The sequence below is a fragment of the Bipolaris victoriae genome (genome assembly GCF_000527765.1).
Source record: "Bipolaris victoriae FI3 unplaced genomic scaffold scaffold_140, whole genome shotgun sequence".
In the NCBI taxonomy this organism is placed as follows: Eukaryota; Fungi; Ascomycota; class Dothideomycetes; order Pleosporales; family Pleosporaceae; genus Bipolaris; species Bipolaris victoriae.
Window position 1 is genome coordinate 1 of NW_014575252.1, and position 15,581 is coordinate 15,581.

At 51.0% G+C, this 15,581-nt stretch overlaps 6 protein-coding genes across 6 annotated transcripts; 2 read left to right on the forward strand and 4 right to left on the reverse strand.

The window, feature by feature from the left end:
• Nucleotides 1-4: 4 nt before the first annotated feature.
• COCVIDRAFT_112955 (hypothetical protein) lies at nucleotides 5-1,708 on the reverse strand (the record flags this gene model as incomplete). The annotated part of the gene is made up of 1 exon (XM_014695913.1): nucleotides 5-1,708. One exon carries the CDS (start codon nucleotides 1,706-1,708, stop codon nucleotides 5-7), a length of 1,704 nt encoding a protein of 567 aa, XP_014551399.1.
• A 375-nt stretch (nucleotides 1,709-2,083) lies between these two features.
• On the forward strand, nucleotides 2,084-4,668 carry COCVIDRAFT_113018 (hypothetical protein; the record flags this gene model as incomplete). The annotated part of the gene is made up of 2 exons (XM_014695914.1): nucleotides 2,084-2,191; nucleotides 2,248-4,668. 2 exons carry the CDS (start codon nucleotides 2,084-2,086, stop codon nucleotides 4,666-4,668), a joined length of 2,529 nt encoding a protein of 842 aa, XP_014551400.1.
• Nucleotides 4,669-6,157: 1,489 nt separating this feature from the next.
• On the reverse strand, nucleotides 6,158-6,803 carry COCVIDRAFT_112966 (hypothetical protein; the record flags this gene model as incomplete). Its single annotated transcript, XM_014695915.1, has 2 exons — nucleotides 6,158-6,691; nucleotides 6,774-6,803. The coding sequence occupies 2 exons, from the start codon at nucleotides 6,801-6,803 to the stop codon at nucleotides 6,158-6,160; spliced, it is 564 nt and encodes a 187-aa protein (XP_014551401.1).
• A 1,311-nt stretch (nucleotides 6,804-8,114) lies between these two features.
• Nucleotides 8,115-8,904, reverse strand: COCVIDRAFT_20326 (hypothetical protein; the record flags this gene model as incomplete). The annotated part of the gene is made up of 3 exons (XM_014695907.1): nucleotides 8,115-8,126; nucleotides 8,170-8,840; nucleotides 8,892-8,904. 3 exons carry the CDS (start codon nucleotides 8,902-8,904, stop codon nucleotides 8,115-8,117), a joined length of 696 nt encoding a protein of 231 aa, XP_014551393.1.
• Nucleotides 8,905-9,724: 820 nt separating this feature from the next.
• COCVIDRAFT_42268 (hypothetical protein) lies at nucleotides 9,725-11,837 on the reverse strand (the record flags this gene model as incomplete). The annotated part of the gene is made up of 2 exons (XM_014695916.1): nucleotides 9,725-10,995; nucleotides 11,048-11,837. The coding sequence occupies 2 exons, from the start codon at nucleotides 11,835-11,837 to the stop codon at nucleotides 9,725-9,727; spliced, it is 2,061 nt and encodes a 686-aa protein (XP_014551402.1).
• A 924-nt stretch (nucleotides 11,838-12,761) lies between these two features.
• On the forward strand, nucleotides 12,762-14,291 carry COCVIDRAFT_42269 (hypothetical protein; the record flags this gene model as incomplete). Its single annotated transcript, XM_014695917.1, has 1 exon — nucleotides 12,762-14,291. One exon carries the CDS (start codon nucleotides 12,762-12,764, stop codon nucleotides 14,289-14,291), a length of 1,530 nt encoding a protein of 509 aa, XP_014551403.1.
• Between the last annotated feature and the right edge of the window lie 1,290 nt (nucleotides 14,292-15,581).

Genomic DNA, 15,581 nt, shown 5'->3' on the forward strand with positions numbered 1-15,581 from the left:
CGACTCACGAGCCAGAAAGCGCCTTGTCGTGTTCGGTGAACAAGGTAATAGCCAGGCCTTCCTTTCCAGCGCGACCTGTCCTACCAATCCTATGCACGTAATCCTCAGCTGTAAGCGGGAAGGTGACGTTGATGACTACTTTGACGGCCGGAATGTCGAGTCCACGTGCAGCCACGTCTGTCGCCACGAGCAGCGGCACATGGCCTTCCTTGAACGCCGCAAGTGACGCACTGCGCTTTTCTTGGCTCAGATCGCCATGAATGCCGCCGACGCGGAAGCCCTTCATGCGAATGAAGTTCTCAATGCGCACTGCTTCCTTTTTGTACAAGCAGAATACAAGAATGCGATCTTCCTTGTTTTTGCCAGACTGATATTGCTTGAGCAGCTGCAAGAGACGCTGCTCCTTGGCGCGGGGATCCACAACCTCGACTACCTGCTTGATGCGCACGTTGGCACGGAGCTCTCCGGATTGATTGTCGCCGATGGTGATTCTGACCGGCGAACTCATAAATGTAGATGCAAGGTCCCGAACTGAAGGCGGCCAAGTAGCGGTGAACATAAGCGTTTGGCGCTTCTTGGGCGTCTGCGAGATAATCTGTCGGATTGCTTCTTCAAAACCCTTGTCGAGCATACGATCGGCCTCATCAAGGACTACGTACTCGGCTTTGCTGAGGTCCGCAGAACCATCGCTAATCAAGTCGTTAAGACGACCCGGTGTAGCAACAACAATATGCGCTTTGCGGCAAGCAGCAACTTGCGGGTCCTTTGGCACACCGCCGTAAACACAGACGACTGAAAGTCCGACAGGTGTCGCCAGGGCTACCAATTGATCGTAGATCTGGACCGCCAGCTCACGAGTAGGCGAGACAATGACAGCCTTGATGCCCTTCCGCTTGTCCTTGGGCAATGCGGCGATGTTGCGCACGCAAGGCACGCCAAATGCCAACGTCTTGCCGGAGCCAGTCTCGGCAACACCAACCATGTCCCTTCCTGCCAGCAAAAATGGCCATGTGGCTGCTTGGATAGGTGTAGGTGCGCTAAATTTGGAGAAGAAGGCGCGTAGCGTATCGTCGACAGGCAAATACTTGAAGTTCAAGATGGGACGCAGCTTATTGCCAGTGGGCTTGGGGTCCTGGATGGTCATGGTGTTCTTAGCCAGGAAAGCATCAATCTCTGACTGAGGAAGCTGTGTCAGCTCCTTGCTCTCCTCATATTGTCCTGGCGCTGCGTTTGTCTCGTTCGTCGCTGCGGGCTCCGTGGTAGTAGTGGTTGGTGGAGACGTTGTTGAGGGTGTGGACTCGGCAGTTTCCTCGCCCTTGGCCAACGCCTTCAGACGCTTTTTCTCTGCCTTGCGCGCTGCCTTCTCCGCGGCTTTTATGACCTCCTCGTCTTCTGCGACAGCGCCATTAGAGTCTTTTACTTCAGCCTCTGCTGCCGCCTTCTTGGCCTTCTTCGCCTCTTTGGCTTCCTTCTTGGCCTTCTTTGCCGCCTTGCGCTCGGCCTTTGACAGCTTGTCCTCGTCCTCTGAGTCGTCCGCGCTCTTGCCGTTCATCACCTCGTCGGTGTGGCCATTGGTGTCTATCGCGTCGACGGGGGCGGTTTTGTTGAGCTTCTTGCTCTTGTCCTTCTTGCTCTTCTTTCTTGAGATTTCGGTGACAGTGGTCGCACCATCTTCGGCGACAACATCGGAAATTGGTCGTTTACCCATCTTGTCGATGCGCAATGCTATCCGTGCAGGAGCAGCAAAAGAAGGTGGAAAAATCACTTTTTTCGTCGGCGGTCGGCATTAGCTCCAATCGATAAGACACGCGCTAGTCCCAATTGTTCAAGTACGCGACCCTGAACAGAAATCTCGCGTCTCTGCACCTAAACCATGATCTTGCCCATATGTGCGGCGATTTAGACTAAATATCGTCTCTAGACTAGAGCTTTCTTTTCTGATCTCGACAACTCTAGCCACTAGTGAGAAAGGGCTGGGCGATCATGCGCTAGCTCATCTTGATCATATTTCCTCGCTACCAAGAGTCATGACCACCGCCAGGCTACTACGCACAGGATCAATTTCTAGGTTTTGTAAGCGGTCATGTCGAATGTAACGGTGCTCAGGTGCTGGCCAGCATGCGTTGATGCGATTGACTGGTCCCCAGACGGCATCATCGCACTAGCGTCTGACGAACGTGTGGAGTTGCTTGTACGTTTCTTTCGGAAAAGAGAACTCAAGATGATACCCTGCTGATGGTCTTGTAGTTTCCAAATACCGTCGATTTTGATAGGGACCAAGTTCTTCCACAGTGGCAACATGTTCCCCTCAAGGTACCACTTTTCTCAACTGATGAGCTGCCACTCAAAGAACTCGCGCCACTATCCAATTACTCTATTGGCGAGGAAATATCCAATAGCTCTCCTCTCAGCATCGCGTGGTCACCACAGGGACTTGCAAAGCATCGGAAATGCGCTCTTGGCGTTCTTACCGCGAACCTGACTCTTTCTATCTGGTCAGCCGAAGGTAAGCTGCAAGATGAATCAAGCTGGTCCCGGCGGTTCATCATTAATGATGCGCTCGCTGAGCATTTTAGCGACTGCGATGATGAACCTAGCCACTTGACGGTATCACCCAAAGAACAGCTGCGCTTGAGAAGCCGCATTCGGGCGTTTGCATGGGCACCTGCTCCGCCTTTGTCCGAAGCGACTGGAATCATTGGGACTAGTCTCATATACTCTCGACACTTTCTAGCTGTTTCCAACGATGACAACCACCTAGTGTTTGTGGCAGTCGAATCACCCACTTCTACCCTAGGGGTTGGGCGATATTGGGCAGCGGAGGTTCTAACTCATGAGTCGTTGACGTCAAACCCGGATAGTATCTTCTCGGAACCACGTGTGTTTGAAGATGTGATGAAACAACAGCGGTATATATCTCATATCGCCTGGAGTCCGTGGATTCCATTTGATGACGGCTATCATTCGGTGGTTGTGTACGCAACGAACGAAGACGTGCGGGCAAGAGTCATTAAGCATCGGCCTGACGGCATATGTACGGAGAAGGAGGTCGTGTACCCTGGATGCGAACTGCGATACCAAGGCCCAATGAAGTGGTCGCCTAGGATTGAAGAGGGAAATCGACTCAAGCTTGCCCTTTTTACGAATTCGGGACTCGTCTGTCTGACCATATCTGCCTACGATGGTTCGATTATTGAAACAAAGACCCACGGTCTTGACGGGCGATGGGACCAGATTTCCGGTGCGGTGTGGGACAGTCCTGACGACTCGACATGTCGTCTACATCTAAGTTCATTGCTTTCAACCCTGCACAATCAGACATCTTCTCTTGAGATATCTCCCGAGGGGTTGAAAAGCCTGAGCAATCCAAGCTGGCGAGAAAAGATTGAGAATAACATTGCACTATTTAGCGTCAAGAATGGGCTCAAGGGCAACAGCAAGGCCAAGGTTTGGGGCTTGTCAAAATCTCCACTAGGCGATTTCATTGCAGCGTGCAATAGCGTGCATCCGTCCAACATGATCGAATATGGTATACCTGCTGATAGGAGTGGGACGGTTGCCGTTAGTTCTTTGCGAAATAGCAGCGAGGAGCGGGAGGCATTCCCCAAAGCAAATGTCAGCGCAGAAGGAGTTAGCTATACGATCCGTAAGCTGGCAGAAGACATGGTCGAGGATCAGGACGACATGCCTGGGTTTGCTGAGGAGATTGTGCAAAAGCTTACAAGGGTGTATCCAGCTCCCCGCGTTACCGAAGATTATGCAGACAGGGTTCGTCTGTATGCTGACGCAGGCGATTTGAACTCTCTGATCAAAGCTTTCAAGATGACGGCCTTTCTCAACTCGCATACACTCAAAGACCGGTATAGGATACTCGTTTCTCAAGCCTGCAAGATCGGGACGTCACATGAGCTTGAGAGAACGCTGATAGCGTATCGTCTTGCCAATGCAGTACACAGCCTTCCGGCGTCACTTGTAAATTCAGCCTTGAGTGCGGAGATAGTGGCTCAGCACGAACAGCTCATCAAGCTTGTCAATGCGGTCATGGGATACGGCTCTTCAGAGAGCGAGAATTGCGTAGAGTCTGGTGCCTCGGGTATTGATGAGTCTCGAACGGTCAATACTGGGACAAACAGTAATGCCAATGATTCACGACAAGACGCTGTGGCCGCATGGGCGGAGGGATGCGAGTTTTGCTCTGCTTCGATACCGTTCACTGACCTGACGTCCGCCTCATGCACGAACGGACATCAGTTTGCAAGATGCGGATTGAGTTTTCTTGCCATCCAGGCACCCGGCATTACAAAGTACTGTGGTATTTGCAGCACACCATTCTTGAGTGACGAGTATGTGATAGCTCAGGAGAGTGTGGAAGATAAGGGCAAAGATGTTGCAGAACACAGCGTCATGGAGGAGGTGGGCGGATCCCAAAACGGGGGAGAAAAAGAGGGATTGGAGCAGGGCGATGGTGTGAGTCGAGAACAGGATAAGAATGGCGAAGAAGATAAGGAGGAGGAGGAGGAGGATGAGGAGGAGGAGGAAGAAGAAGAAGAAGAAGAAGAAGAAGAAGAAGAAGAAGAGGTAGAAAGGGAGCTTGCTGTTACGCTGGGACGGGTGTTGTTCCTCGCCTGCGATGCTTGTGTCTACTGCGGCGGTAAATTCGACGGCTGAATAGGGTTGGTTACAGTAGACATGGAGTCGTTGCTGAGCGGTGTTATCGCAGTCCGGGTGGAGCTTTGCCCATGGACGGGTCTAGCGATAAGTGGGCATAGAGGTAGGGCCAGTAGCATCAAGCACGAGTGTCAGCTAGATGTGGAGAATGATTTGTGTGCGCATTCGGATTGAGTTTGCTCGTACATAGTTGATGACACGATATACTTTGTCATTAGTTATCCTTGCAGGAAATGGTTAGCCACCAACACTTGGCTGATGACTCTGGGGCTTTGACTGTGGGTTGAGAAGGAAGAGGATATGTTGGTACTAATCCAGGCAACTACTAGTAGAACCCACATGCTCGCAGCTCGGCCGTGGATACTAGCTATTTGTGGTGTGTTCCCGAGCCCCGTGTTATACAGAGACTCGCGCTTGTTTGGCCGCTGTCGGCGTCGATTGGCAATGGAGACATAGTTTGCTCTATGCGAGAAAAACCAGGGTCTTTGGTGCAGTCGGGCTGGAGAGGAACGGGGGGTTCTCGCAGGTTCTGCAGTGAGGGGTGGCATGGGGGAGGGGGCACTGTGCGGTGGTCGAGTAGCACGGGTGGCTGCATGCCATGGCCTGGAATCCGCACAAAGCGCGCGGCCCCCACTGTTTTTTCCTGCGTGTTGAGGCGAGTGGCGTAGGGTAAGAAGGACGCACAAGTGCCTCACCCCACACTAAGCACCGCACAAAGCGCGCAGGCCAATCACAGGCGCAGGATTGGGCGGTCAGTGGGGTTGCCCGGAAAGGCAATTCAGGGCTCGGGAGCGGGGCAGGCGTGGCCGTTGGTCGGGGGAAGCCGCCACTGCATTGGCACGCCCGCACAAGTCGCGCATGCCTTGGCTATATAACACTTCCCTTGGACACTCCCCCCTTCTCTTCTTCTTCTACTCATCTCACAATCAAACTCTCAAGCCAACAATAAACACCATCAATCCTCTTTTCAGCCCACCCACACCAACCAACCAACCACCCAAAACCACCATCAACATGAAGGGAAACTGCGGCTGTGCTTCCGGTGCCTGCAACTGCGGCGCCACCTGCAGCTGTGATGGATGCCCCGTATGTCATCCTTGCCCTCTACTCTCCATTCCATTCAAGTGCTAACAAGTCTTCCAGGGCAAATAAGCCACTGACTCCATGAGTCGAGTGCGCAAACACAAGACCTACGACTCCGTGAGTGGCACCACAGACTACCTATACTAGCGGGACGGCCTGCTAATACACTCTCCAGACAGTCCTCGTCAAGACAACTCCTGTGTCGCGGCAATCAATGCAGAGAATGTAGTAGTAATTAGTATTGCATGACTAGGAGGACATGAGGTCAAACGGGGATGAGACCATGAATACAATTACTTTTCTATCATGATATTTGTGTACCCGAATATGTGATTTATCTTCTAAGCCATCTTGATTTCGCCATAATGTGCTGCCATCACTCTCGCCCATATCACGGTGTCAGCCCCTATCCACAACACACGGTGGCATTCTCCTGCATGCGATCATCACCACCTTTGCTGACCGTGAAGCTCTCCCACCCGAAGATGAAGTAGCCAATGTACGCCCCAATGAAGATGCAGATGATGAAGTACCCGTTGTAGTACATGGCCAACAACATGACAAAGTATGCCACTGCAAACGCACAAGTATGTAGCAGTGCCCGCACTGCCTGTTGCAGCATTGTCGGCCTGAACTTGGCCTTCACCACACCACCCATTGTCGGACTCGCTGTCCCCACCGGCCCTGGACTCTTGCTTGTACCTGGAACGATGCCATCCGCAGACGATGCCGACGAAAGGGCCGCGTTATCCGACGCGAGCGTCTTGCTGTGCTGCGTCACGATGAAGTGATCGTACTCCTTGGCCGCCCGACGCAGAAACTCGAGCAAGACAACGAGCAGAATGACGCCGATGCACGAGCCCGCGAACATGCCTCTGGATCGGATGCGCCACGACTTGGTAATGAAGCACGCGTCGAGTACGTTCCAGTTCCACAGCATCTACACGCGCTAATAGTTAGTCATTTGCGCTACTAGTACACTCTGTCTGTAAGAGAGAGGGCGAGGGACATGTGCTGCGTACGCTAATCTTGCATCCATTTCCCATTCCCATACCGCCCATGTCGTGCATGGCTGCCGATGATGTCGCCATGGGTGCCATGCTGCTCATTGTCGCCATGTCCGTTGACATGCCAGTGCTCGTGGGCGTCGCCATTGACATGTCCATATCTGCTGTCTTGCTCGCTTTCGGAATCGACGTGGTAGTAGTAGTAGTAGTAGTAGTCGGAAGATGTTTCGATCACGGGTAGCGAGCGAACGGGGTATAGTGACCAGGTGCGGAGCAGATATATCTCGAGGAAGAAAGGCGGTGGGGTGCGATGTGTACAAACAATGCTTGAGCAAGTTTTCCTTTTTTTGTTTTGTTATCAATGCCTTTTTCCGTGAGCACTTTTGCGCACGAAGGTGCGGGCTTCAAGTGGGCAACGATAATCCGTAAGAATGAGTAAATTGAAAGGGGAAAGTGCAGGGATGAAATGCACGTTTGTCTCTTCTCTGCCTGCACTTGTGTACAATTCACACTTTTTTCTTTTTTGGCGTTCCTGTGCGTGTTTACGTGTGGAAATTTTAGAGAAAAAAAAAAGTAGCTAACAAGCAAAGACATGAAAGAACATTGGTACTTTTATACTTGCTCACCATGGCTTCTTGTAGCCTGTCCCAGGGCACCACATTGTTTAGCGCGGCAAGCATGGTTGGGGGAGAGGGAAAGAGTTCCACCTCGCGAACCCCACAACATGTGCTTAGGATTACACGAGCGCCTACTTTTACTGCTTTCTACCTAGCTACTCTTATCTCGTGCCACTGCAATCGCCTGACCGCCCACCGACACTCGTAGCATATTCCCACTTCCTCCCATCCTAAGAATCCTTGGAATCCCAGAAACATGTTCACCGCGCAGCCCGCCTTGCCGGATGCGGTTTAGCTGCTCCTGCAGATGAGAAGGTTTCCAGCTGAGCATGTTTCACGCATACACGAATGATCTTGTCCTGATGGTCCTTTGGACAGTCAAAAGGGAGGTTTTACTCGTGTTGAATCCTGCATACTTGCTGGGGTTTCTTAGTGATCGGTGGCATGGACAAGGGGAAGAGCAGGGAGCGGTCCGCGAATGTTGCATGTGCTAGGATACACTCTCCCCACCACACGTGTGATAGATGAATTGCATGCTGCAAGTGCAATAGAGGCGCATTCCCAACAGTGTGGAAGCGAAAAAATGGCGTGGGGATCAGTAATAAAGAGGATGCAAGGTGCATACAGCATGGGAAAGGCGGGTACGTATACGGTGCTCGCTTCGAGTCGCTTCACGAATAAAGACCTAGACATGATTGACATCCTCGGCACCGATGAATTGATATATTCACATTGGTGACTAGATGCGTGACTAAATACATACAGCCGAGAAACACTCGTTTCTACCGACTCACTGTCTCGTTTCTACCAAACGGATCAATACTCGGATCCGTGATACGCACATGCTCAATGAAGCGCGCAATAGTCGTTGCGTTCTCAAGACTATACGTCTTCTCGACCCAATGAAGCATCATATCGATACCCGCCGTGACTCCCGACGAGCTCCAGATGGGTGGTGAGCTCGAGTAGTCCTCGACCCATCGCGCGTGCGGCACCCAGGTCGTGTTTGGGTTATTCTGCACCGTCGACAACCAAGACGACTTATTCGAAGTCGCCCTCTTGCCGTTCAAGATACCCGAACGCGCTGCGAGTGCCGAGCCCGTGCAGATGGTAAGCACCTGCTGTACTTTCGGCGTCGTCTTACGAATATACTCCATGGTAGCGTTGAGCGTGGTTGGGTTGCGCCATCCAGGTCCACCAGGTATAACCAGTACGTCGAGTTCCGGCGCAGTCTCAAATGTGTGTGTTGGTGTTATGGACGGGTAGACTGATGAGTTCAACGGGTTCATGGCTGCCAGTGCGGGCCGCGTCGTCACTGGGTCCAGAGTCTCGGCAATGTAGACAATGTTTGTCTGGTATGATCCGCCAATGAATTGCAGGACTTCAGATGGCCCATACAGGTCGAGCATGTCGAACATGCGGAATAGGACGAAACCATAAGTCCGCGGTACGTTGGCGCCTGATGCTGCTTTGTGTCAGTGTGCTGTGCTATTGTATATTGACAATTAGCACATACCTGTTGCAACCATGGTGAGCTGCATCCCAAAAAAGGAAACCAATCCATGTAAGAAGCCCATTGTAAGCAAGTTGGATCCGAGGATGAATGTTGGTGAGTAAGTTATGGGCACTGTTACTTGGACTGCTGGACCTCTACAGACACCGACTCTTTATGTGCACATTCGACACTGCTTATATTTCCTGAGCGGTGTCAGCATCCAACGTATTCATCTCCTCTAATTCAAATAAACGCTGCCCTCTTGGCAATAACCCTGTAGTCTACGAATGATAGCTGGGACCAGAACAAGGTGGAACAAGGCGTCCAACCCATGCTCAATCTTAATCGCTACATCGTACTCATGTGACAGTGCAGTTTTGGGAGCTTGGCACATGTCTATATATCTAGTAATTATGAGAGGCTGGAATCGCGCCGAATTGCGCAAGTTTCTGCGCGAAGGAAGGCGTTTTAATCAAATAGGCGAGAGGCCTGCATACAAGGTGTGGAATGCGAGTAAAGCTAAGCGGATTAGCCCGATTAGGAATATCGTCTCGTCTCATTCTTATTTGCACTTCAGAGGTATCACAATTCATTCGCAAAGTGTAGAAAAAAAAGTTGTGATGAAAAGAGATATTGATATTGGTATAGTAAAGCGCAAGCCGCCTTCTGGCCAGCCATTTTCAAAAAAACAAGTCCCAAGACCACCCTTGGCCCGAACGCCTGACACGGTTTCCTCCGTACATACTATTATGTGAATGACCATTCAATCTTAGCCAACTGACTATAGCGACATGGAGAAGAACAAAATGATACGAAAACAACAATTTTGTTACAAAACAAATACTATGCACACCTTAGGCTTGCGCCCGAATGGACCGCATCATGCTGATGACAGGAAGAAGCCTGCGCAGCTTGTTCTTCTCACCCCGCTGAACAAAGTGAGTATCCTGTCGCGCAAGAGATCCAGTCTCCACGGGTGAAACAGCTACCGTGGCGCCCTTTTCGGCCGCAGGATCGCAAGCAATGACCTGTGTCTTCCTGCGTACGATAGGAGAGCCAATGGGCGAGCGCATCTTTTCGGCAATGGGGGAGAACATGGCTTGCCTGCGGGTGATGGGCGAGCAGACGACAATGGGTCGCTGGCCCTCGCCTGCCGCCGAAGTAACGACAATGGGGCTGTTCTTGCCCACGACCGGCGAGCAGATAATGATTGGCCTCTGCTTCTCGTGGATCGGCGTAACGAGGACAATGGTGCTCTTCTTGTTCTGGTTGAAGACGCTGACCTTCTCCATGGGTGTAGTTCCGGGAATAATGAGCTTGGGAGGAGCAATGGTGCCCGCTGTTTCGGCTGACTTGCGCCTTAGGCTGAAGTATGATCCATCGGGTCCATCTACCCAAGAGCCTTCGAAACCTGGGGTTTGTAGAGCCTTCCTGGCTACTTGGGCTTTTGCGAGGTACATGAACTCATCGCCTTCTACCTTGATCATGCAGTTGTGCCAAGGCGTTGGGAGCTGGTATTCATACACGGGATTGGGCTCAAGGCACGTCTCAAGCGAGTCGATTGCGCGTACCTTGTCTGCTGGCAATAGACGGATAGCAAATTTGGGACCAGCGTTGTTGTGTGCATGAATCGAGAGACGAACGTAGTTTGGAAGGAGGAGCTCCGTCAGGTTGGAGTATGCTTGGTTTCGAGACATCATCTCTTCTGCTACAAGAGCAGCTGTCTTCTTCTTTTGCTTGCCGCTCAGAGACTTGACTGATGGAATATCAGCCAAATCTTCGAGCATGAAGCGTGTCTGGCCTCGGTAAAGTCCAAGAGCATCGGGTTCTTGCTGCTCAATCAGCTGGCGGATGTATGCGCGGTCGGGTCCTCCGATGCCGAGCATCAGTTTGCGACAGAGCTCAGCTTCACCGGTGAGCTTCGTCTTGACGGGATGAGGCATCTGGTGTGAGTTCTGGAGTAGCTTCTGTAGGCCTAGGAAGCCATCAGAGTCGGCCGCAAAGATATTCTTTAGGCCCTTGAATTTAATGGCGGGGACAGGGCCAGCGTCTTCTGGGTATCGTTGCTTGTATATCGCTGCCATGCAGGCATCGTATGTGTCGATCATCTCATCGTCAACTCCAACTGCTCTTGGTTAGTTTCGGTCTTGAGATGTAGCGTTCAGTACGAGACTTACTGCAATCAGAAAAGACGTGGCCGTCATTGATAACCCACATGGTTGCGCCTGGCGCATACACGCCGTTCACCTCTTGAACAAAGGCGTGAAGCGCATCCATGGCAATGTGTTCAGCCAGATCCGGCATGATGCCGCCAGCTTTGTTAGGGTTCGGCGACTTGCAGGGAAAGGCAGGAAGGGCTAGTTGGATTGGAAGGTTCTTGTCGACATATCCGTAGACACGGTTCAAGAACACCTCTTTACCGCATAAATGCCATTGGTCATCCTTGGAGACGTTCTTGAGTCTGCGCTCGAAAATTTCGGCAATGACTGCACAGGTCTCGCGGTGCTTTTGAGCCCATGGTGTAGTTGATGTCGAGATGTGAGCAAATGGTTGAAATTCGGTCTCTAGGAGGACGAAGCGCTCTGCCCATACTCCAAAGCCATCGGCTTTGACCGACTTTGGCCTGGATGTAAGAATGCCCAAGAACAGATCATTTGCGTGCTGGATCTCGGACACTTGTGTGTTGAGTTCTTCTTGTTGATATGATGGTGGGAAATTTGAGCGAATGTTGAGAAGAGCTGGAATGCTGGCGTTGATCTGAAGAGTCTTGATGGATTTGCCAGAGGGCAATTGAAGTTGGGTCCACGACGCGTCAGTGGAGCATACAATATCTTTGAGTTGTGTCCATATCTCTGGGAGCGATTTTGAATTGCTTCCTTCGACAGCTAGGAGTTCGCCTGAAGCATCTCTCCAGTACAGGCCTTGGATGCAGTGATAGGTGTTGATGGACTTGTTAAGGGGCGCCATTGTGAATGATTAAAGATAGGTAGCTAGAAATTTCCGCTGAAGTAAGGATGATGGTGAAATTGGACAAAGGAAAAAAAAATGAAGATGCCAGTGGCTTGAGTGGCTAAACTGTTGTGAAGGTTGGATGTTCAAATGCCATAATACCAACCTGTCGGCTTCTATATATCAAAGAGATGCAAAGCATGTTTCCAAGCATTGCAAAGGCCATTGCTCCACACTGTCAAAGCTCAATCGGCGTGCTGCGCATGGCATCTAGGCAAGCCACCCATCGTGCGTTCCGCACACCGACTGGAACGCTAATTACGGTAGCTTCTAATCTCGCTACACAGAGTCAGCTCAGAAATTCCCCGCTTCATTGGGCGTATCGGGAGGCAGTGCGCTGGACTATTGCATGCTTTGCTCCTGCGGTGCCCCCCGGATACATCACTTGGCATGCGCTGCGATGCTAGTAGCGGCGGCTGGAGCGAAGCGGTAGGCAAAGGCCAGCCGTCCGGTATGGGCGCAGGTGTTACAGTAGGATTCAGCTGGTGAATATGCGGCATGGACATGAGCTGAGTGGTCGTGGCAGCGCTACAACGACCCCCAGACCCATAAAGACGTTAGCGGCCCTTGGCAGCAAGCCTGAGAAAGAGGATGTTCACCCTTGCTAGTTACACCGCGAACCATTGGCCAAAAATGCCAAGCCTTGTTCAACGCCTCCAACTTTACCGTCCGAAGCTCCCTATTGTCTAAATGTAGGTGCATGGGGCTTAGAGATACACAGGGGTTGTGCATTCGCGCATTTCGCTTCAGCCGCCTTCGTTAGAGAGCACCGCCCCCATGTAGGGCTGAAGATGGTAGCCGCATTGTTCATGGGTTTCATATATGCTCTATCAAAGCAGTAGTCGAAGAGTGTTACATTTCTGAGCGCATCATCTCAGCACCATGGTTTCCTATCTTTCTTTGGTGTTTGTAGGAGCATTTGCTACCATTTTTGGTGTATTCACATTCTTCGTTTACCTTTTCACACCCCCTCGCAACTTTCCCAAGGATATCCCAACCATTCCTTTCTACTACGGGCTTCTGCCTCTTTTCAAGGATGTTGATCAATCCGAGCTATATCGAGAATACCTCAAGGAGCCTCTAGCGCGATATGGCGCAGTGAAGCTGTTCTTTGGTGGACAGTGGAACATCCTGGTGACGAAGCCTGCCTACGTAGCAGAGATTTTCAAACAAGAAGACACTTACGCAAAGTCGGGAAACCAAGTCAAGATCCCACATAGCGTACTTGCTGAGTACACAGGCGAAAACATCATCAGCGCCCATGGCGAAAAATGGAAACTTTACCAGCGCGTCATTAAGCCAGCTCTGCAAGCTGATCAGGACTCTGAGAGCATCTGGAAAAACTCCAGGATTCTCAAAGACATGTTCTTGAGCGAGTCAAAAAACACCAGAGGCAACGGAGTTCCAGTCTACGCCTTACTTCACCGGTATGCGCTTGCCAACCTCGGAGAGGTCCTTTATGGTTCCAGTTTCGAAACATTGCAGAATGCAAGTGCCCCTCTACACACACTGCAAACGAAGATCAAGCCCATCATATTCCACCCAATCTTCTTAAACTTTCCTTTCCTCGACCACCTACCATTGAAGATACGAAAGCTTGGTCGTGTTCTTAGCAGGCAGTTTCGCGGCACACTTCGTAGCGCCATAGCTAAGGGCCACACCCAGCATGTTTGCAACGAGAACGACAACAGGAATGTCGCCTGCAGACTGCTTGGTTCTCATCGCGAAGGCATCCTCAGTGACAAGGATCTCGACGACAACTTGGTCAGCACCTTTCTCGCCGGGCACGAAAACCCCCAGCTAGCTCTTATGTCGCTCATGTACCTCCTCGGCAAACATACCCACGTTCAAGACGCTGTTCGCAAAGAAATCGCCGCTCTCTACCCAAGCAACGCGCCTGCAGACTACGAACCTGACTACTCCGACGTCCACGATCTTCCCCTCCTCACATCGGTGCTGTACGAATCTCTACGCATGTTCCCGCCCATTTCACAACTTATAAATCGCCGCACCACAGCTCCCGTCGTTCTGGGCAACGCGGTTCCCGTTCCTGCTGGCGTATACATGGGATACAACGCATACTCTACAAATCGAGACACAGAGTTCTGGGGCACTGATGCCGATGACTTTAAGCCTGAACGTTGGGGTACCACAAATGAGGACATCAATAAGTTGTATCGCCGTGCCAACTCCAAGAGCGCTTTCATTAGCTTTCATGGTGGAAGGAGAGCGTGCTTAGGACAGAAGTTTGCCATGCAACAATTGAGGATTACACTGGTGCAGTTGGTGAGGGATGTTAGGTGGAAGTTAGACGAGACTTGGGATGGCAGGATGACACCTGCGGGACCGTTGTACCCGCGGGGGTTGAAGCTAAAGTTTGAGAGTGTGCATCAGGTATCAGAGAAGGCGTGAGAAGGGTTTGCATAGCGCTTGGAGTTTATTCAGATAATTCAAATTACATACTGCATCAAATACAGTCTTATTTCCTTATCATCTGCTTCTACTTGGTTTTTTTGGCTATGGTTATTCCCTTGTCAACAAGACTCCCTTGAGCTATGAGTCTACGAGCAGCCTACAAGCAAACAAGGATTGCGCCCAGCCAACACAACATGCAAAAAACCAACTCGCACTGCTACTGTTGCAACACAATCCGAATAGAGCAAAAAACCAGGCAAACACGATAAAAATAATTGAGTCACATTCGGTCCGCCGTGAATCCTTCCCGGCATTTGAGATCAGGACGCCGATTACTGTGGAGTTCGGCAACAAATTAACGTCAAATACCCAAGAGAAAAGTGGGAATCAAAGTAAGCAAATGCAATTTCGGCATAACAACATGGAATTGTATGGTCTCCAGCTAACGTGGCCGCCTAACGTCAGGCGTTCCATCTGTACACGTGACTTGCTTACGACCTATTCTCCCGAGACTGTTTACTTCTGGGACGATACGGACAGGAAGAATCAAAGGGGCAGTAAAATTCGGGTGACTGTACCTTGGAATGCTGAAAAGCTAGGGCAAGGAGGGGTCACAGGATTACACGTTTCTATGACTGTTACTGGGAAAGTTCGCAGTGTCGGTGCTCGTACACTCGCGAGTGGTCCAGACTGCGAAGATCGTATACATGATAACAGTGGAAGTCTACATGGCGTTGCTGTCGGTCAACTTTCCGAGTGGGAAAGGAGGCATTAATCAGAAGGATCTGCAAATGTGCGTTGCTGACACACGCATATCCCCTTTGCCTAGAGACAGACAGAAAGACTGGATGAACCAGTAGCATATGGAAGAACAAACCAAGTTTGTAGGCATTGTAGGTGTATATCTATTGACCCCTCACTACAAGCCAATCTCAGAAGTCGGACTCTACGCGACGCGATCAGCTGCAAGTTCTTTTTCTCTTCGCGTTAATGAACAATGCCAAAAGTAAAGGAAGAGCGGTTGCCGAGCAATGCAAGCCGCCGCTAAGATTTCTGCATGATGGCTTGCTGAACCTTCTCAGCTGCTAGCCATTGGTGTGTTCGTATCTGAGCCTGCTGCAGACTGACGACTTATCTGGGCCACTGGGTTTGACCACGACATGGTGCAGCGTTGTGAGTCGATAAGAATCCCATCTTGTGACATGTCACAACCGCTTATCCCAATCGTATCAACTCTTATGCACATGCATGCGCCATGTTGTCTGGCCAGGCGGGCCCATGCCGCCA